Source organism: Helicoverpa armigera, chromosome 30 (assembly GCF_030705265.1).
Source record: "Helicoverpa armigera isolate CAAS_96S chromosome 30, ASM3070526v1, whole genome shotgun sequence".
Lineage (NCBI taxonomy): Eukaryota > Metazoa > Arthropoda > Insecta > Lepidoptera > Noctuidae > Helicoverpa > Helicoverpa armigera.
The window spans coordinates 1386625-1407821 of NC_087149.1; the positions used below are offsets into that span (position 1 = coordinate 1386625).

The 21197-nt window shown below is 38.4% G+C and overlaps 2 protein-coding genes across 2 annotated transcripts; both read left to right on the forward strand.

The window, feature by feature from the left end:
* The first annotated feature begins 1122 nt into the window (after positions 1 to 1122).
* Positions 1123 to 10875, forward strand: LOC110380547 (alpha-centractin). Its single transcript, XM_064043078.1, has 9 exons — positions 1123 to 1310; positions 1597 to 1661; positions 2605 to 2779; positions 4325 to 4476; positions 5035 to 5178; positions 6987 to 7152; positions 7729 to 7798; positions 8203 to 8369; positions 9049 to 10875. The coding sequence occupies exons 1-9, from the start codon at positions 1263 to 1265 to the stop codon at positions 9190 to 9192; spliced, it is 1131 nt and encodes a 376-aa protein (XP_063899148.1). The 5' UTR covers positions 1123 to 1262; the 3' UTR covers positions 9193 to 10875.
* A 2556-nt stretch (positions 10876 to 13431) lies between these two features.
* Positions 13432 to 21064, forward strand: LOC110380546 (aldo-keto reductase family 1 member B1). The gene is made up of 7 exons (XM_064043079.1): positions 13432 to 13605; positions 16535 to 16677; positions 17400 to 17541; positions 18231 to 18422; positions 19506 to 19705; positions 20203 to 20358; positions 20917 to 21064. Exons 1-7 carry the CDS (start codon positions 13531 to 13533, stop codon positions 20960 to 20962), a joined length of 954 nt encoding a protein of 317 aa, XP_063899149.1. The 5' UTR covers positions 13432 to 13530; the 3' UTR covers positions 20963 to 21064.
* Positions 21065 to 21197: the final 133 nt, after the last annotated feature.

Consider the following 21197-nt stretch of genomic DNA (forward strand, 5'->3'; position numbering starts at 1 on the left):
TTTTTGAATAGAAATAAAATGACTGTAGATAATAAATAATTATTTATAAATAATTCTGCAGTCATTTTTCGATTATAATCGTTCATTCTCCAATAGCGAGGTTCTTATTTTTGATAAAGAAAACAAATGTAGTGTAAGGAATTTAATGCAATAAATAGATATTAATTTAAATTTTTATATGGCCTTAATTGAGAGCAATAATGTAATAAAACTTATGAATTGTGTATTGTTGTTTATTATTATTAGTCAATAAATATGTTGAATAAATAAGTGGAAAGGTTTTATTTTTACATGAACGCGGTTGCAATGTCTTTCACAAGTGGATTGATTCTTTAAATACGTTTAAAAGGTGTTTTATATACCTGCCAAATTTCATCAAAATTGGTTTAACCGCACGAAAAACTAACGAACGGAACCAATCCATACATATGTTTTTACAAACTGTCTCATTTATAACTGTAGAAGAATAAATGGGCTTCGGCGTCGGCGTCGGCGAAACCTATCATCACTGTCGCACCTTCCGAACAATTTTCAAATAAAACTACTAAGCCCAGCTGGATATACGTTTGACCTAGATAAACCATCTGGGTTATGAAAACATTATAATGGTCCTCTAATCTCTTATTATCTATCTGAGACAGTACCTATTGCCATTAAAAAAAGGACCTCGTTTTTAAGCTCTTTTGCACAGTCCTCTGAACAATTATTGACAAATTAAGATGGATTTTAGGTTAGTGTGAGCTAGGAATTATGCATGCGATTCGAAAGAAAGGCGCCTAAAATATAAGAGCATGAATTTATAATGACTTCCATTGATACTCAACTTCCACTAAAATACGAACGTTTTTTAATATGGCAATGTTGAAAAACTGATGTCATTATGTGGAATTCCAGGTAACAATTCCTTGTAATTAATTGCATAAGAGCAGGACAGCGTATGAAAAGTAAAGTAAGTTAAGTATTGGCTTTAGAATGCAATCTTGATATTGTTGTTTATTCCTTTGATTCAGAGAAAAGTCTAAAACTTTCAAGGTATTATATAAAATACAAACGATACTATTTACGTTGTGAAATTTTTGAATATTTGACAATCGAAATGGTTACTAACTTATAAACATGGAACGCGAATCAAAACGTCAACGTATACTTATTTTTAGTCTGTGGCTTGTCTCGAGTGAAACAGCTTACCCGAATGTGTAAAAGTGAAAATATTTAGAAAAATCCAATTTAAAACCTAGATTTTGTCACTAATCTAGATAACAATGGAGTTAAACGACGTTATAGTCAACCAGCCTGTCGTCATTGATAATGTAAATACCTTATTTACCGTAATTTCTTTACATGTTCGACTTTACATCGACTTGCCAATGCACCTTTTTTTCGCAATAAATTAAGTTAAAATCGATATTAGAACTATTTTTATCAGCATTGCAGGTTAATCGATCGTTTTCGAAGCCAACAATGTATTTAAAGTCTAGTTTTCATACATTAGTTGTTCAAAATGAGTCATTCAATAACTCCATATAGAGTGGTTGACATAATAATCTATATTTTTACTATTTTGACGTAATATTTATTGTTACCGGTGATTAACAGGGCTCTGGAGTGATCAAAGCCGGTTTCGCTGGTGATCAGATTCCAAAATGCAGGTTTCCAAACTAGTAAGTGCAATTTTTTTGAATAATTTATTTTATCCCCACTATTTTGAAGTGATGTCATTTGTTAGAAAGATGACAAGATAGGGTCAGTGGGTCGTCTTAGGGGTAGGCTTAGTTATGTGAAGTCGCGTAGTGTTGGTTCGATTCCCATGTATAACAATTTTGATCTGACTGTTTGGTTATTTCATATCTCATATTGTATATGCAACTTTTCTAAGTTTGTATGTACTTTCTATATATATCTTAGACACCAATGACTGTGTTTCGGATGGCACGTTAAACTGTAGGTCCCGGCTGTCATTGAACAACGGGTAGTCAGAAGCCGGAAAGTCTGACACTAGTCTAACCAAGGGGTATTGGGTTGCCCGGGTAACTGGGTTGAGGGGGTCAGATAGGGCAGTCGCTCCTTGTGGCACACTGTTACTCAGCTACATCCGGTTACACTGGAAGCCGACCCCAACATAGTTAGGAAAAAGGCTTGGAGGATGATGTTTGCTTACTTCATATCATCTCTGAAATGGTTAGACTGTTTGTAACTTTGCCTATTTTTTACCCAAGTCAAGGAAGTAGTCCCCTTTGTATGTGTGGGTTGTTAAACATTTAAAACCTACACATATTATTAAACAAAGTTCCCTGCCACAACTGTTTGCATGTTTATGATGAACTCAAAAAATACTGCACCAAGTTTCAAGCAGTTTTCACCACTCTACTTTTAGTTTATAATTTTTTCAGGGTTTAGTTTAGTTTATTCTTTATTTCACACTTAAACATATTTTGACACACATATAACAGAGAGATTATGCACAACAGCATATTTGTTATTATTTTTGTGTTCATTAACATATTTGTTAAAGACACTATATTCATTTTAGTACTTTTAAAAACCGTAGCATACAAATTCGCAAGCTACTTAGTAAATACTAAACCATACATTTCCTTCCCACAGTATCGGACGACCGAAACACGTCCGTGTTATGGCCGGAGCCCTAGAAGGCGAGCTGTTCGTAGGCCCCCGCGCTGAGGAGCACCGTGGGCTGCTTAGCATCAAGTACCCTATGGAACATGGTATTGTGACTGACTGGAACGATATGGAGAGGGTGTGGAATTATATTTATAGTAAGGTATGTTGAGCATCTGTTCACCCATTTATATACATATTTCCTTTTATTAAAATAAAAAAAGACATTCAGTGAAACAGCGGGCCTGTTGACTTAACACTGCCATTCAATCATTCCTCTAGTTTTATAATTAACCCAGCACAGTGACTGCAAATGTCCCTAGCTTGGGGGAGACCAGATAGAGTCTAGCAGTGGACGATTTTCGATCGGTGTCAACGAACACGACGGAAATTGTTTGAATACTTATCCCGTAAATGGGCATTTGAATAAAAAAAATATCTGTTTTTAAGATAACTCTTTAAGATAACAGACACATATTTTTCTTTTCTATCCCAAACTTATAACAATTTATTTTATTTATTCCTTTATTTCAGGCAACTAGGGCCCATAAAAATACAAATACACACATATTATTCATAACAATACTTATAAACTAATACATACAATTATCCATATTAATATATACAATACGCAAATATACGCAATACATCTATAAAAACTTAAACATACTATAAATACATAACAAATATTCTTAAAACTAATGCACACGATGTGTCGGCGTCGTGTTTCGCTGACTGGTGTCACGTAGCTGGCCACGAAACCGGCGGTACACAACACCTTTCGGCCAGAAATCTTCCTTGAGGACCTTCTCGAGACCTTGTGTCGGCACACGCACCACGAACGAATTAAAATTAGTGTTGTGACGCGGTTCCAACCTCTCGACCCTCAAGGTCCAGTTGGTCTTAACGCGCAGATATCCTCTACCTTCGTGGAATGGTGCAGCCTGGACACGTACAGCAGCGTCGTTGGAATAGCTGGACGGAGCAGCATATTGGGCCCCGCCAGCCCTGTACCGCACTGGTTCCGACAAGGAGGTTTCTTCTTCTTCCTCCTCTCGACCTTGACAAAACCATCCTTGTCGTACGTGTCTTCCTTCGGACCTTGCCGTCTCAAAACCTGATTTGGCTTCGATCGGCTCTTCTTACCCCCTTTTGTATTTCCCGCTATTTTAGCCTGCGAGTTATTTGGCTCATCAGGCTTATTAGCGGCTACAATTGCTGCGTAGGCTCGTTTGGGGGTCGCCGAACCTACGCTAGTCATCGTTTCTACCGGTGTCGAGGCAGGGACGGCGGCGGCACACGTTGCAACGCATGCATTCTCGGCAGTAGGTGACGCAATCGAGCCCGCCGACTCGAAACTGCAGATGGAGGCATTTTGCGCCCCGCGACGCGTGTTCACGTTGTTGTTGTCGCTGGCGATAGGTGACCTACTTGCAGAAATTGCATAACGTAGTGATACTAATTCTGCCCGTAGATCACTGATGGTGTTGTTGGACACCTCATATACAACACCTTTATATTGAGTGTTATGTCACTTGGTACAGATTTTACATGAACATGATGTCACAAGCCATTACCAATCTTTACTGAGCTATTTATATTGTGGTAAATATTTAATGATTACTTAAATAAGTGTCCAGTCCTTGGTAGTCTAAAAGTAAAACTTCATTAGTATCACCGTTTTTTAACCCTGTCCTTTTGCCTCCAGGATCAACTATCAACATTCGCTGAAGAGCATCCGGTACTGCTGACGGAGGCTCCCCTCAATCCTCGCAGGAACAGAGAGAAGGCTGCCGAGGTGTTCTTCGAGACTTTCAATGTACCCGGGTTGTTCCTGTCCATGCAGGCTGTGCTTAGTTTGTGAGTATATTGTAAAGCTGATGATTATATCTAAACACTAAATTGGGTGAATTGTAAAGTATTTAATAATTATGTAAATCTAAACACACACATCTAAACCTATATAATCAAAATATATTTATCACCTACCTAGACTTTTCCTCAACTACATACATAGGGTAAGTTTGCAATCTAACTGGATGCAATGAAATATGAAAAATAAATAATTTTTGGTATTATAAAGGAGGTAAAGAATTGATTTGTTAAATTGAATCACTGTTAGAAAGCTATACTATCCCAGAATGACAGGGTATATTTTATTTTCTGGGTATGGCAAATAGTTTCCACAAGACACTGGTGAAACCGCAGTAAACAGTTAAAATTATAATGTGGTCTTTAACTTGATATAACATAGGGTTGATTATGTGAACACCGCTATAAGCTATAATACTGAGAGGTTTCACATCCACCCAGTACTTTTAAAAGAGTAAACAAACCCTACTATTTATATTAAATTATTATTGATGCTCCCGTTATAAGCTTAGAAATTAACCATATCTATTTTTCTTTTACCTACAGATACGCCACAGGCCGTACAACAGGCGTAGTCCTAGACTCAGGTGACGGCGTCACCCACTCGGTGCCGATATACGAAGGCTTCGCCATGCCGCACAGCATCATGCGAGTAGATGTAGCCGGCAGAGATGTCACCCGGTATCTTAGGTAAGTAGTGTCTGTCTGTCTGTCTGTCTGTCACCCACTCGGTGCCGATATACGAAGGCTTCGCCATGCCGCACAGCATCATGCGAGTAGATGTAGCCGGCAGAGATGTCACCCGGTATCTTAGGTAAGTAGTGTCTGTCTGTCTGTCTGTCTGTCACCCACTCGGTGCCGATATACGAAGGCTTCGCCATGCCGCACAGCATCATGCGAGTAGATGTAGCCGGCAGAGATGTCACCCGGTATCTTAGGTAAGTAGTGTCTGTCTGTCTGTCTGTCTGTCACCCACTCGGTGCCGATATACGAAGGCTTCGCCATGCCGCACAGCATCATGCGAGTAGATGTAGCCGGCAGAGATGTCACCCGGTATCTTAGGTAAGTAGTGTCTGTCTGTCTGTCTGTCTGTCACCCACTCGGTGCCGATATACGAAGGCTTCGCCATGCCGCACAGCATCATGCGAGTAGATGTAGCCGGCAGAGATGTCACCCGGTATCTTAGGTAAGTAGTGTCTGTCTGTCTGTCTGTCTGTCACCCACTCGGTGCCGATATACGAAGGCTTCGCCATGCCGCACAGCATCATGCGAGTAGATGTAGCCGGCAGAGATGTCACCCGGTATCTTAGGTAAGTAGTGTCTGTCTGTCTGTCTGTCTGTCACCCACTCGGTGCCGATATACGAAGGCTTCGCCATGCCGCACAGCATCATGCGAGTAGATGTAGCCGGCAGAGATGTCACCCGGTATCTTAGGTAAGTAGTGTCTGTCTGTCTGTCTGTCTGTCACCCACTCGGTGCCGATATACGAAGGCTTCGCCATGCCGCACAGCATCATGCGAGTAGATGTAGCCGGCAGAGATGTCACCCGGTATCTTAGGTAAGTAGTGTCTGTCTGTCTGTCTGTCTGTCACCCACTCGGTGCCGATATACGAAGGCTTCGCCATGCCGCACAGCATCATGCGAGTAGATGTAGCCGGCAGAGATGTCACCCGGTATCTTAGGTAAGTAGTGTCTGTCTGTCTGTCTGTCTGTCACCCACTCGGTGCCGATATACGAAGGCTTCGCCATGCCGCACAGCATCATGCGAGTAGATGTAGCCGGCAGAGATGTCACCCGGTATCTTAGGTAAGTAGTGTCTGTCTGTCTGTCTGTCTGTCACCCACTCGGTGCCGATATACGAAGGCTTCGCCATGCCGCACAGCATCATGCGAGTAGATGTAGCCGGCAGAGATGTCACCCGGTATCTTAGGTAAGTAGTGTCTGTCTGTCTGTCTGTCTGTCACCCACTCGGTGCCGATATACGAAGGCTTCGCCATGCCGCACAGCATCATGCGAGTAGATGTAGCCGGCAGAGATGTCACCCGGTATCTTAGGTAAGTAGTGTCTGTCTGTCTGTCTGTCTGTCACCCACTCGGTGCCGATATACGAAGGCTTCGCCATGCCGCACAGCATCATGCGAGTAGATGTAGCCGGCAGAGATGTCACCCGGTATCTTAGGTAAGTAGTGTCTGTCTGTCTGTCTGTCTGTCACCCACTCGGTGCCGATATACGAAGGCTTCGCCATGCGTATCCTAGGTAAGTTAATAATATTTGAAAAATTCTTCCAGTTAACATAGTCCATTTATCGAGAAAGGAGCTATTTTTATCCGGGTGCGCAAAGTTGTAATTAACCTACCTCGATAAATGGACTCTCAAAAAGAATTTTAGCAATCAGCCCAGTAATTCCAGAGATATTTACCAAACACCCACACATTTTTACCCAAACATTTATGCTTCAAAAATACTTATATTCTCCAATTCTCCATTCTTCTCCGCAGGCTTCTTCTCCGCAAAGAAGGCGTGAACCTTCGCACATCAGCTGAGTTGGAAATAGTTAAGGCTATCAAGGAGAGAGCTTGCTACCTCTCGCCTAATCCTCTGAAAGAGGAGACTTTGGAGACTGAGCGAGCTCATTATACGTTACCTGATGGCACTGGCTTGGAGGTAAGTTCGTCATCATCATCATCTCAGGCATAGGACGTCCACTGCTGAACATAGGCCTCCCCCTTAGATCTCCACAGATACCTGTTGGGGGCGACCTGCATCCAGCGTCGACGGTCGTTATCTATCTCGTCTAAGTCCCGACTTAGTCGGGAGTTATCTATACTAATACATAGTAATAAGTCCAAATAAGGAGGCTGTTCTCATATAAGAAGATCAGCCAGCTGCACAGGACATATTATAGTGCACGAGCATTTGCTTGGACTGCGGTGCACTCACTATTCCTTCACTCTCATAGCGCGATGGGACGACAGTCCGACACCACCGGAGAGAGAAAGTTTGTAAGTATATCTTGGACACTAATGACTGTGTTTCGGGGGGCGTGATAAAAACTGTAGGTCCCAGCTGTCACTTAACATCATTGGGTTGTCAGAAGCCAATTAATCTGACACAAGTTTTACTAAGGGGTATTGGGTAGCTCGGGCAACTGGGTTGAGGAGGTCAGGCAGGGCAATCGCTCCTTGTATAACAATAAAATGTTTTCTTATTTAGTAATAATAATATGTACTATTTTCACAGATTGGTCCAGCCAGGTTCCGTGCTCCAGAAGTCTTGTTCAGGCCTGATCTCATTGGCGAGGAGTGTGAAGGTATGTTGTGATCATTTTTTTAATGAACAATACATATTAACATATTTTTTATATGGAAGATACATATGGGATACATAAGACCCATACCAGATATGTCAAATTCCTGATTAAATTAGTGGGTCTCGGCTGTCATTTGGACATATTTAGCAGTCGTTACTGGTACTTAGAAGCCAGAAATTATGAGAACCAGTCTCATCAATGATTTTTGGGTTGCCTGAATAACTGAATTGAGGAGATCAATTAGGCAGTCGCTCCTTGTGGCACACTGGTACTCAGCTGCATCCGGTTAGACTGGAAGCCAACCCCAACATAGTTTAGGAAAAGGCTATCAATGATCAACATTGATTATCTCAGTTAAAAACCTTCACAATTGAAGTAAATAATCATGTTTTTTTCTTTCCCAGGTCTCCACGAAGTCCTAATGTTCGCCATCCAGAAGTCAGACATGGATCTTCGCAAGGTGCTCTATCAGAACATAGTACTCAGCGGTGGTAGTACTCTATTCCGCGGCTTCGGAGACCGCCTGCTCGCTGAGATACGCAGGCTGGCTCCTAAGGATATGAAGATTAGGGTGGGTAGTGATTATATTGTGTTATATGAGTTTTGTGTTAATGATATCTTAAGATTTGCTAACTGTGTCATACTGTCAATATATTTTATCATACCATTTGCTAACTTTATCACATTTTTCTATACAATCACACTATTCACATGCTATAGCATACATACTACTTGTTAACAAAACCACACTTTCGCCTACAATATCATACCATTTGTCTACTATATCATTTTTTATATTAATATTTGTCTATTATATATTTATTATATCACACTACTCATATAACTATGTAGTATATATTTTTTTGTTCTGTATTATGCTATTCGCATATTGTATCATACTTTTCTTAAAAATATATGCCCTGTGTATTAAATAGAATCGATATTATTTGTGCCGAATTTAAATTTTAGCTGATTTCATTTACTCTTTAAAGCATAATTGACAATGTAATTACCCAAATATACCAACACATTTTAATTTTTTATTTATATTAGTAAAATTTTACCATTAGCATATTATTCTATTGGCTTGCTTTACCATATTATAAAATGAACCTATAAAATAGCTGATCCAAATGATATCGTTTTTGATGCAAAGATAACTAATTAATGTAACCGTTCATATTTGAAAGAAATAACAATTTTTTATCCTATTTTATTTAATTATATCATAATCATTTTTTTTCCCACAGATCTCAGCGCCCCAAGAGCGTCTATACTCCACATGGATAGGGGGTTCGATTCTCGCGTCACTCGATACATTCCGCAAGATGTGGGTCTCTAAGCGAGAATATGATGAGGAGGGCCATAGGGCCGTACATCGCAAGACATTCTAAATTAAACAGAACTATAAAACAAGTCATTTTTTGAGAAAATGTGGAGAGAAAATGCAATTTTTATGGCAATTTTTAAGGTTACTGATAAAGTCTCTGATAGTTTATCGGGAAGTTATCTGGCAGATAAACTATAACCGTCTTACCACAAAAACTTTCAAACGTCAGTTTAAGACTTGTCTAAAAAAAATCAGATTATGACGTTGAAATATGGTTCATTTTGCAGCCACAATTTTTTTAGACACGTGTAAAATAGATGTTTAAGTTTTTGTAGTAAGGCCACAAGTTTCTTTTCATGGATATCTGGTTGACATTATAAGCAGCATTTATCTAGTAGATAGTTAACTATCAGATAACTAACTGACACTTTATCGGTAACCAGAAAACAGTCATATTTGAGCGAATATTACAATAGGGCACACTAAGACTTTCTATATTAAAACGATATATAAACGAAAATAAAGTCATTTTAAAAAAAGTCTCGGAATAAAATCTATGTAAAATATTCTCTAAATAAACCATTCTTAAACAGCTGACCAATTATGTATGAAATTTGGTAAGCAGAGCCCTTGAAAACCAATTTTATATATATAGGTAGTTACCAACTAAATATCACTGAAAAAGTTATCACTTTTTATGTTTTTGAAATTCACATAAAATATCACCATTTTAAATATAAACTGTCATAGTTATAATTTGGGCCGATTTTACAATAATCAGTTAACTTCTATCTGAGGAATAAATATGGCGGTTTGACATATTTTCTATATAAAAGCTGTCAAAACGTCAAACATAATGAACCGATTTTAATATTAAATACATGTTTTACGTTGATGAAACCAGGGGCGCGATTCTACTAATTTTACTCAAGCGACATACGATTCACATTCGACTGAGATCCAATCCCGACTCAATTACGATTGAAGCGTATGTGGCATTCCGCTATATTTTCTTTTAAATAACAATTTAAAAATAAATATTATCTGCAAATTATTTACGATTGCAATATGATTGTAGAGCAAACTACCGTATAGACCAAATGACAGACCAAATGACAGACCAATCGCAAATCAATCGAATGTCATTGGAATACGATTAGTTTTATATTAGTAGCAGAATGCCCGATATGGTTAAAACTGCTATTGCGATTCAATTTCTATTAAATTTTGATATTATTAACTTAGCAGAATCGGGCCCCAGGAGAAAAAGCTAGGAGGATATTATATTATGTAAAATAAAGTATATGTTATGCATTTAAGTCCTGTTAAGCCAGCTCTGTGTTTGTCAAAACATTGCATAAAATCTAACCCGCTACCTTACTCTGGAGTCCTAAAGAAAAAATATACTATACACACGCTTACATAGTATTTAAACGCATTGCAATATTATAGTTTTCAAACCCAAGTTCACCGACAACATAACAACCATTCTTCCTAAAACCACTCTATGAAAATTGAATATGAAATGTCATAGTACACAGTTGTTTTAAGAAAACTGTCGTTTATATTGTCAGTGAATTTGGGCCTAAATATAGTATTATTTAACCTGAGATTCACGAAATCAACTGTATCTGCGGACTTCAATAACCGATCCATCCGTTCTTTTGCGAATGGAGGTTGAAAGCCAACATTTATATGAAGCTTATGACAAACTTAAATCCCTAATAGAGAAAAATAATAGGTATTAAAAAAGCCACGCTAGTCGTGTATTGTCATCAGAACTCAGAGCGTGTGCAACATTTCATCGTAATCGAAGACCGGGAAGTGGGTCACATTAAGATTCCAAGATATTCTTACATACATAGTTACAAGTGAAGCTAATTATAAGCGTGTTAATAAAAAAATGGATAGACCGTTTATTGAAATCCGCAAGTATGTCTTTTAGCTAAAGATAACACTGTTTTTCAAATGAAAAAAAATATAAAATACTTATATGCTTATTTCTTTGCTTTTGGCAAGATAAAATAAACTTATATACTAGTGGTAGGTAAAGCCTTATTATAGAAGAATGGCGAAGAAAAAACTTAAAAATCGGTTGCTATGTGTTATGTGCAAGATATTATATTTAAGACAATTCTTTTGTATTTAAATAAATTATTTTTTTTCGATAACTTTGTTTTTAATCCTTATCAAATGCTAATGTGAAGAATGTTTACTTGTGAGATGACGGCAGATAGAAGAGTATGGAAGGAGAAAACATGTTGCGCCGACCACTAATAAAAATTGGGATAAGGGCAGGAGGATGATGATGACATATTTTTGACACCCAACTTAGTTAAGAAATGGCTAGTCCGTTGTCCCTATTCTATACTACTACCTAATATAAAAAGGAGGAAACATGTTTTTATTTATAAGTACCGCAAAGGTTCCGAAACTTCTGAATCGATTTGAAAATTCTTTCACTGTTGAAAAGCTACACTCTTCCCGAGTAACATAGGCTATATTTTATCCCGGTACGAGCAGTAGTTCCCACGGGACGCGTGAAAACAGTTTTTTAGCTGTTTGGGCTAGTCCGATTTGAAACGCGGATGAAAACGCTAGTTGGATAATAAATAACTCGATGACAATAGTCTTAGGTACGTTTATTCAATAAAAGACGACCTATTGTAACAACACAACCAACTTCAGAAAGGAGGTTATCATAACTCAAGTTTTTAACAAATAAGAGAAAAGAATAAGAGTAAAAATAAATAAAAATAAAAATAAGAGAATAAGAGAAGAATAAATGAGTAATAACATAACTCAAGTTTTTAACAACTATAGTTTATCTACGGAATATTTTGCCATGATAACACCATAAGTATGAGAATCGGATGATATCTGTACAAGTTATATCAACAGTTAACAAGCCGACTGTTATATTATTATATAATCAAGAATTTATCTATACTGATATAATAAAGAGGAAACATTTTGTTTGTTTGTATGCACCGAAACTACTGAACCGATTTGAAAAATTCTCTGTTGAAAAGCTACACTCTAAGCTAACTAAGACAGAATTGTGTTGCTGGGGAGTTTGTTCCACCACTTCTTCTTCCCAGCAAAAACACATAGAGACTGGTTCCCTTCCCACTAGGGGAGCCATGAGGGGCCTGCCGTGAGGCGGGCAATCGCCGGTGGGGGACTGGACGCCATCGATTCCTAGACCCCCTCCACTCAGGCGACGTCGGAGTGCCGCTGGGCCTTTTTAGTGGGTATACCGGAAACGTTTGTACCGGGGAGTCCCACATACCCCTCTCCCGACCCCCGACGGGACGGGCATGCATTATGCATTTTTTCCCAGCGACTTAAAAAAAGCCCCCGTTTTGGGGGCTGTCTTTTGTAAATTTGACCTTCAATAAGTGCTGATTATTTTCAGCCTATTTTGAATAAGTAAATCACCTTCTATCTTTACCGGTAAGGGCAGTAGTTCCCACGGAACGCGGGTAAAACCGCGGGAAAAGCTAGTCTAATAGAATGACAATTATTAAATTGATAATGATAACCTAGCCTTGGTAGAACGTAGCACGTCATTGTAAGTTTTGTCGCGTCCGAGCACGGTTGTTCAAAATGGCGCGCGTACCAACAGTCACTTTTAATAATGGACAGAAATACCCTATTATGGGACTTGGCACTTGGAAGGTACGTTAATTTATTTATTTTATTATAATTTTGTTAAAACCAGATAACTGAACAGATAGCACCTACATACATGGAAAGTTTTAGAGTATTTTAATATTTACAATTACATTTCTGCGGGGTATTTCGTGTCCTACTCACGCACGAACTCCCAGATTCAAAATAGTTTTAGCAAACTAGCTTCTACCCGCGTCCAGACTGCACTGCGTATCGTACTTTTATGGGAATAAAGATCCTATATCCTTGCCCCTGGTCAAAGCTATCCACCCGATTTTTTGCCTTAGAGTTGCCTCAAAATCATTTATTCAAACTTAAAACAGCACTTTTTGAACGTTAACAAAAGACAGCCCCCAAAACGCCCATCCTTCACCACTTCCTGTGTTTTTGCTAAGAAGTGGCGCAACAAATTCCCAAGCAACAAAATATAGTTAGTAACTAGAAAACTATGTTTAGGATATATTCGCTGAATAGAAAACACACAAATTCAATTTATATCGGAAAATTTTGTAGGAAATAAGAGTTAGTGGGGTAAATCCATTGGTAAATCAAAAAGAGAAGTTTTGCATTAATATTCTGGTAACCCATTCTATGGCTGTCAAAATTGACAAAAAAAAACTTTTGTTTGTATTTGGCAGCCGGTATCCGGGTTTAATTTGTGAAAATACTCAATTAATACTCAACCAAAATACTTTTCCAATTCGTTAGAACGTATTTTAACCGCGTCATGGCTTCTCAAGTGCCTAAAGTCAAGTTTTACAATGGCAACGAGATACCGATCCTCGGAATCGGTACTTGGAAGGTAACAAAAACTTTTGACCTTCTTAAACTATTAGTCCTAGATGAAAACCCCGCTTTACTCGGGCTAAATGTAACTCATTACTCATAATACAGAGTCATGTATGTAGAAACTGAATCATCATCATCCTCCTGCCCATATTGTTATTTTTTCCTTTGACAATCTTCTATTAGTCGTCATCTCACAAGTTAAATTCTTTCTTACTATAACGACTTCCACACAATCCATCCATCGTGTCTTTGGTCCTCCTCTTCCACTATATCCGTCCACATTCATGCTGATAACTTTCTTCCTCACAACATGATTTTCATTCCTCTGCATCACATGCCCATACCATGACGGCCGGTTTCCACGCAGCTTTTATATGTCCAAATCTAAATGTAGGTAGATTTGTAATTTAAAAACATTAACAACTGGCTTCTAACCATTATTTTCTCATGCTGTACAGTCATAAATATTTTAGAATAATTTTCTTAGTTTGAATGTAAATAAATATTAGGTAACTTAAATTTAACTAAGATGACCCACTGACCAAAATATGTATGTAATTCCTTCAATACTAGTAAAATTATATCTACTATGACCTATTGGAGGTATTTTCAGTATAATTATAGGTAAGACAAATTTTTATGAATTCTTAATGTACCTACTATTGATCGACAACTTTGTGGGTGGATACTTTGAAAGTAAGTTCCCTTGAACTCTTTCAGTTAATAAATCAATAAATACCTAACACAAATTATGTTCTTTAAATCACTTGAGGCATATTTGGACCATTGGTTGCTAGGCAACAAACTTACAAACAAATTGGCACTTAATCTTCATTAATCATTTATGTCACAAGTATTGTAGTATCGGGCCATAAAATTGTTATGAGTTGACCTTTAAGACAAAGGGCAGTTAATTTTTTAATTTATTGCTTGGTTGTTAATCAATAACTTTAGTAATACATATTAGTCACTCCTTGTAAAACACTGGTACTCAGCTGCATCAGGTTAGACTGTAAGCTGACCCCAACATAGTTGGGAAAAGGCTTGGAAGATTACCAAGTTATATTCTATAAAATTTAATGATCACATTTGGCCATATTTATCAGTTGTCATGGGTAGTCGGAAGCCAAGAAGTTTAACATCCAAAAGGTATTAGGTTGCTAGTAACTGGTTTGAGTATGTCAGATAGGCAGTCGCTCCTTGTGGTACACTGGTACTCGGCTGCATCCGGTTAGACTGGAAGTTGACCCCAACATAGTTGGGAAAAGGCTTGGTATATGACTGCATTCACTTACTTATTTTTGTAACACCTTACATATTTAACTTTATAGATCAAAACCATACTAAAACTTAACTAATACCACTTATAACTGTCTGATACACATTATCAACATCTTATCAGATGATAAAATAATATTAGAAGTACACTTAAGCCCCCTTGTGGTATTATCTAATACAAACCTTGTTCTAAAGTGCTTACCAGACACAATACTCTTAACTCAAGAGTTTCATGGCTAGATAATATAGCCTACTAGCTTCCGCCCGCGGCTTCGTCCGCGTAGAGTTCTGTTATATCGCGTTTCCAAGAGAAATCTTCAAAAGTCCGGGATAAAAACTATGCTATGTTCTTTCTCAAGGTCAACTCTATCTCTGTACCAAATAAAATTAAAATCAGTTCAGTGGTTTAGACAGAGTTACTTTCGCATTTATAATATTAGTAGGGATACTATTATACTAATATAATAAATAAGTCTACATCGTTGGTCTGTTGGTCGCAAGCGCGACTACTGTGCTTGGGGTCTCGGGTCCGATTCCTGTGTCGGGCCGAAATCGCTTTGTGGGTTTTAGAAACTTTCACAAAACAGCCCATAGTATGGAAGTTGGTGATTGATACACCCGTGCATCGGAGAGCACGTTAATGTCGGTCCTGCGCCGGATCTCTCTCCGGTCGTGTCGGATTGTCTTCGCGTCGCGCTATGAGAGTGGAGAAATAGTGAGTGCAGCTGTGTCTGCGCAAATGCTTGTGCACTATAATATGTCCTGCGCAGCTGACCGATCTCCTTATATGAGAACAGCCGCCGTGGCCCCGATAATTGGCTAGGAGGACATCATTATATAATATACTTTCGCGTTTATAATATTAGGTAATAATACTATTGTACATACACATAGATGGTATGTCAATACAGTGCCAATAGTCATGATTATATTATTTATGTGTTTTCAGATAACTTGAGCCTAGGGTTATAGATAACGGTTGACATGAGATAACGTTTATAGTTTAAATCAATTTTTTTGGTGTAAAAACATGACAAATTAAATATTTCTTGTAGAATTAGGTAGGTATATCACGATTACAAGAAAAAATATTTCTCCTTAGGTAGGTACTAATATATTTTAAATGCTGTCTGTCTATCTTGCTTTCACGCCAAAACTACTGAGCGGATTTACATGGAATTTGGTATACAGATAGTCTATGTAGAGCTTGAGAAATGAAATATGTAGTTGACTAGGACATTTTTTTATCCGGGTATGGGAAATAGTTCCCTCAAGAACTTATCGACTGTCATAGATATTCAAATGACAGCCGGGAACCACCAGTTTATCGTGTCTTCCTATACACGGAGGAACTCGTCATGACAAGATGGTCCCTATCCACAGATTGATTCCTGGCAGACTTTCAGGGAAAAACCTGTAACTGGGTTGAGGAGGTCAGATAGGGCAGTCGCTCCTTTTAAAGGTACTGGTACTCAGCTACATCCGGTTAGACTGGAAGCCGACCCCAACATAGTTGGGAAAAGGGCTCGGAGAATGATGACGATGTAGACAGTCGCTCCTTGTGGCACACTGGTACTCAGCTGCATCCGGTTAGACTGGAAGCCGACCCCAACATAGGGCAAAGGCTAGGCAGATGATTTAAACTATAATTTCTCTCTTCACAGTCAAAACCAGGTGAAGTGACCGAGGCAGTGAAGAACGCCATAGACATCGGATACAGACATATAGACTGCGCGTTTGTCTATGGTAACGAGAAGGAGGTTGGTGCTGCTATTACTGCTAAAATCGCTGATGGTACTGTTAAAAGGTAAGTTTGTTTAAAAAATAGATAATCAAATCAAAATCTTGGCTGCAAGACAGCACTTTTTGAACGTCAGGAATTTACAAAAGACAGCCTCCAAAACGCCCACCTTTCACCACTTCCTATGTGTCATAGTACCTACTTATATTTTTAGACTAGCTTCTGCTAGCGGTTTCACTCGTGTTCCATGGGAATTACTTCACGTACCCACCCTGATGAAAAGTAGGATTTATTTCTGGATGAATTAGCTACTAATCGAGATAAAATGTAGCCTATGTTATTCAGGGATAGTGTAGGTTAAAACGGTGAAAGATTTGTTCAAATCGGTCCATTACTGATTGCTGAAATTAGCACGTTCAAACAAACGAACTTAATATGTTTGTGTGTTTGAATACTAACGTTCCGTGGGAACTACTCCGCGCACCCGGATAAAAGTAACCTATTGCCTTCCTCTATACATGGGCTATGTGGCATTGAAATATAGCTCGTTCAATCAACAAATTTTCCAACTTTATGAATTGAAAAGTTCTACCTTTTCAATTCATAAAGTTAGTACCTTTAGCGCTACACATTCCCCGAGTAACATAGGCTATATTTTATCCCGATTCGGGTAAAAGTCCCCTCAAGTCACGGTTTATAACCGTTTTTACCCGCTGGCAAAAGCAATTATTTCACACATCCCCCCACCACCAACCATAGAAACTAATCAAACTCACTCAACCTTCCAGGGAGGATCTATTCATAACTTCGAAGCTATGGAACACCTTCCACCGGCCGGACCTGGTGAAGGGAGCCCTGCTGAAGACCTTGGATAACCTCAATCTGAAGTATTTGGACCTCTATCTCATACATTGGCCTCAGGCTTATCAGGTATTTTTTTTAATAAGTAATGTCAAAGATATCTCTAGTATAGTTATCGGCACGGATATTGAGCTCTCGGCGGAAGAGTGGGGATCGCTTTGCACAATGTACACTTAAGGCAATAAACCAATAAATCACTTATGCGTAGGTGAAGGTCAGGGCTCAATATCCTTGCCGATAACTATAAGAAAAACAACAGATAGATGCAATATTGGGAACAGCCGTTAGTTTCGAAGAGGATGTGGTCCCTTTTTTGCCAACTTCAAAATAAGGAGGATGTCTAGACTGTTTCTTGTGTGTGTGCACATATCGCAATGAAAAAATCTGTTATTATATTGTCGGAAAAAATACGGAAATAATTTTAAATGGATTAATAAAAAAAAAAAATTTAGCCATCATACGTGACTCTATAATTATTGTAAAAATAGATGATAAAACAGATTTCGTATAATTATTTATTGAGTTTTTTTTTTCATTTTATTAGGACGCCTATTAATTCCAATCATTTTGGAATTGGTTCATCGGGATAATTCTTTTTGTTTAGACAAATATTTAACTTTATCTTTTGCCGTCGATAGTTTTACGCGTTTTTTTCTACTTCACAAATTAACCTATAACACCTAAACATACAAAAAGATTAGCTAAGTAAAAAATTCTCTCGCCCACAATTTTAACCCCCTACTTTCTAACTCACACAGGAAGACGGCGAACTCTTCCCCAAAAAAGGCGAAGACATCGCATTCTCTGACGTCGACTACGTAGACACGTGGAAAGCGATGGAGCCCCTAGTGGGCGAAGGCCTAACCAAGAGCATCGGAGTGTCCAACTTCAATAGCAAGCAGATCGCGAGACTGCTGGAGCATGCTAACATCGTGCCCGTCACTAACCAGGTGAGTTGACTTTGACTTTGATGGAGCCCCTAGTGGGCGAAGGCCTAACCAAGAGCATCGGAGTGTCCAACTTCAATAGCAAGCAGATCGCGAGACTGCTGGAGCATGCTAACATCGTGCCCGTCACTAACCAGGTGAGTTGACTTTGACTTTGATGGAGCCCCTAGTGGGCGAAGGCCTAACCAAGAGCATCGGAGTGTCCAACTTCAATAGCAAGCAGATCGCGAGACTGCTGGAGCATGCTAACATCGTGCCCGTCACTAACCAGGTGAGTTGACTTTGACTTTGATGGAGCCCCTAGTGGGCGAAGGCCTAACCAAGAGCATCGGAGTGTCCAACTTCAATAGCAAGCAGATCGCGAGACTGCTGGAGCATGCTAACATCGTGCCCGTCACTAACCAGGTGAGAAATAGGAGTTAAGTTTGGTAAAATGGTGTTTATTTTTGTAACTAGCGGTTATCTACAGTTTCATTCTTGAGGAAATTAGGTACTTACTTCTCGCTCATACATAAAAAGCATTTTATATGTTACAGCCAAGTTTCAGTGCTTGAAAGATAAACAAACATACTCTTTAAATGGCTTGATTTGAAAAGTTACTTTTGATACCGCATAATAAAATATATAAATTTGCTTATAAGTAAACACTGAACCCATTTTTCTTTTCATCATCTGAAAGTACATATTTTCCTCGGGACGCGAAACCTCGAACTGAAATCATGTTTTTGTAAAAGCGAATTTTAAAACTATACTCCTTTTGGGTAGGCGCTTATTTAAAGGTAAATCATGATAGGCGTTTTTATGAACATACGTAATAAATAAACTGCTGCTTTAAATAATGATTTAATTTATAAAATAATTGTTATTTTCGTATTAACATTGATTTTAGATACATTTTATTTTGAAACTGACTCTCTAAATAAGATCTCTTATCAAGATTGTTCATCTTCAGTTGAGTGCTAATGGAGTTTCAAATAGACAACCTTTTTTATTGAAAAAAGTCCTTACCTTATATCTATTATATTGATTTTCTATATAAATATATCAAAAACACATTGACTATAACTCCAAAATCTTCCCCTACAGGTCGAATGCCACCCCTACCTAAACCAGCGCCGTCTCAAAGAGTTCTGCGAGGCTCGCAACATTAAGATCACGGCGTACTCCCCCCTGGGGTCACCTGACAGACCCTGGGCCAAGCCCGGAGACCCCAGCCTCATGGATGACCCAAAACTGAAGGCCATTGCTGATAGACTGGGCAAGACTGTCGCTCAAGTGCTCATCAGGTTAGTTTCTAACTATCAGTTATGGGTTAACTAACTAGGCGTTTTGGTTCTATGAGGCATCGGTCGAGGTTATTTGGTTTTACAAAAAATAGGCGGGATCCAAAAAAGGCATGATAAAGCAGGTAGGTCAGGTGCCTTCTAGGTCAAATAAGTATGGTGGGCGTGACCAAAACGATCAGTTATGGGTTAACTAGCGAGGCGTTCGGGTTCCTTGAACCATGGGTCAAGCAAGAGTTCTGCAAGGTCCGTAAAATTAAGATTACAGCGTACTCGTCCGTTGATTCCACAAAAAAGTAAATTTTCACAAAAAAAAATATAGTTTGTAGTAGACAATTATTATGTACCTACCTACGCAGATGACGTATTTCTGTTGCAACTATATTAATAAAATGTTGAAATAAATACTTAAGATATGCCGGAAATCGTGATGAAGCAAAAAATCTAATTAATGTGTCCAAAAAATAAATAATAATTAAAATTATTTTTTTCGTTCCCAGGTACCAAATCGACCGCGGAGTGATAGTGATCCCGAAGTCAGTAACGAAGTCGCGCATCGAGAGCAACTTCAACGTGTTCGACTTCAAGCTGTCGCAGGAGGACGTCAGTCTGATCGACTCCTTCGACTGTAACGGAAGGCTCGTGCCTATGACTGCGTGAGTTTATTTAATTTAAACAAACCATAACCAGCCGTATATAGTTATCGGCACGGATAATGAGCTCTCGGCGGAAGAGTGGGGATCGCTTTGCGCACTGTACGCTTAAGGCAATAAACCCATAAATCGCTTCTGCGCAGGTGAAGGTCAGGGCTATATCCCTGCCGATGATTATACTTGCCGCGCATTGGAAAAATCGGCGATTTGATTACTGAAAATTGTTCGGTCATCGTTATGGTAAAATGATATCTAAAACTAGTTTTAAATATTAATAATTTAGATTAAAAGTAGCTTATTTTTGAAGTCCTAACTGCTGATACCTCGAACACCTCTTAGACTTATTTTTCAGAATGATTCCGCATTTGACAGTGAATGTATTGAATTTTTTTTTTAACAAATATATTATTCGAGTATAATTTTGAGGTAGTACAGAAGAGTGTTACTCTTTAATTAACTATTGTATTATAATGTTTTTCTCATAGGCCACATTCGACAGTTTTATCAAGGCATTGGCAAGAACATGGGAGTGTAACTAACGAATTCTGTTTATTTTTTCAGGTCTTTGGGACACAAGTACCATCCTTTTGAAAACGATGAGTTTTGAACATTTTGAAGAACTGTGAAGATTTCACTAAGCAATAATAATATAATTATTATGATTGTATGTATAAATGTATGGAAATAAATATATTGTGCTATGTTTAAAGATTATTTTATTTTTAATCTCAATCTCAAAAGTCAACAAAAAAGTACTGTATTCTGATAGAATATTATAAAAGCGAGTGTTGTTTGTAAAACTGCTGTATCGATGAAGATGAAATTTGGCATAGATACAGGTA

Bases quoted from the DNA above. Each gene is read 5' to 3' on its own strand.
- LOC110380547 (XM_064043078.1), top strand. From the start codon at position 1,263: ATGGAGTTAAACGACGTTATAGTCAACCAGCCTGTCGTCATTGATAAT. The intron at 1,662-2,604 runs GTAAGTGCAATT...TCCTTCCCACAG, and splicing joins AAATGCAGGTTTCCAAACTA to TATCGGACGACCGAAACACG. The intron at 5,179-6,986 runs GTAAGTAGTGTC...TCTTCTCCGCAG, and splicing joins GATGTCACCCGGTATCTTAG to GCTTCTTCTCCGCAAAGAAG.
- LOC110380546 (XM_064043079.1), top strand. From the start codon at position 13,531: ATGGCTTCTCAAGTGCCTAAAGTCAAGTTTTACAATGGCAACGAGATA. The intron at 16,678-17,399 runs GTAAGTTTGTTT...TCAACCTTCCAG, and splicing joins GCTGATGGTACTGTTAAAAG to GGAGGATCTATTCATAACTT. The intron at 19,706-20,202 runs GTTAGTTTCTAA...TTTCGTTCCCAG, and splicing joins GTCGCTCAAGTGCTCATCAG to GTACCAAATCGACCGCGGAG.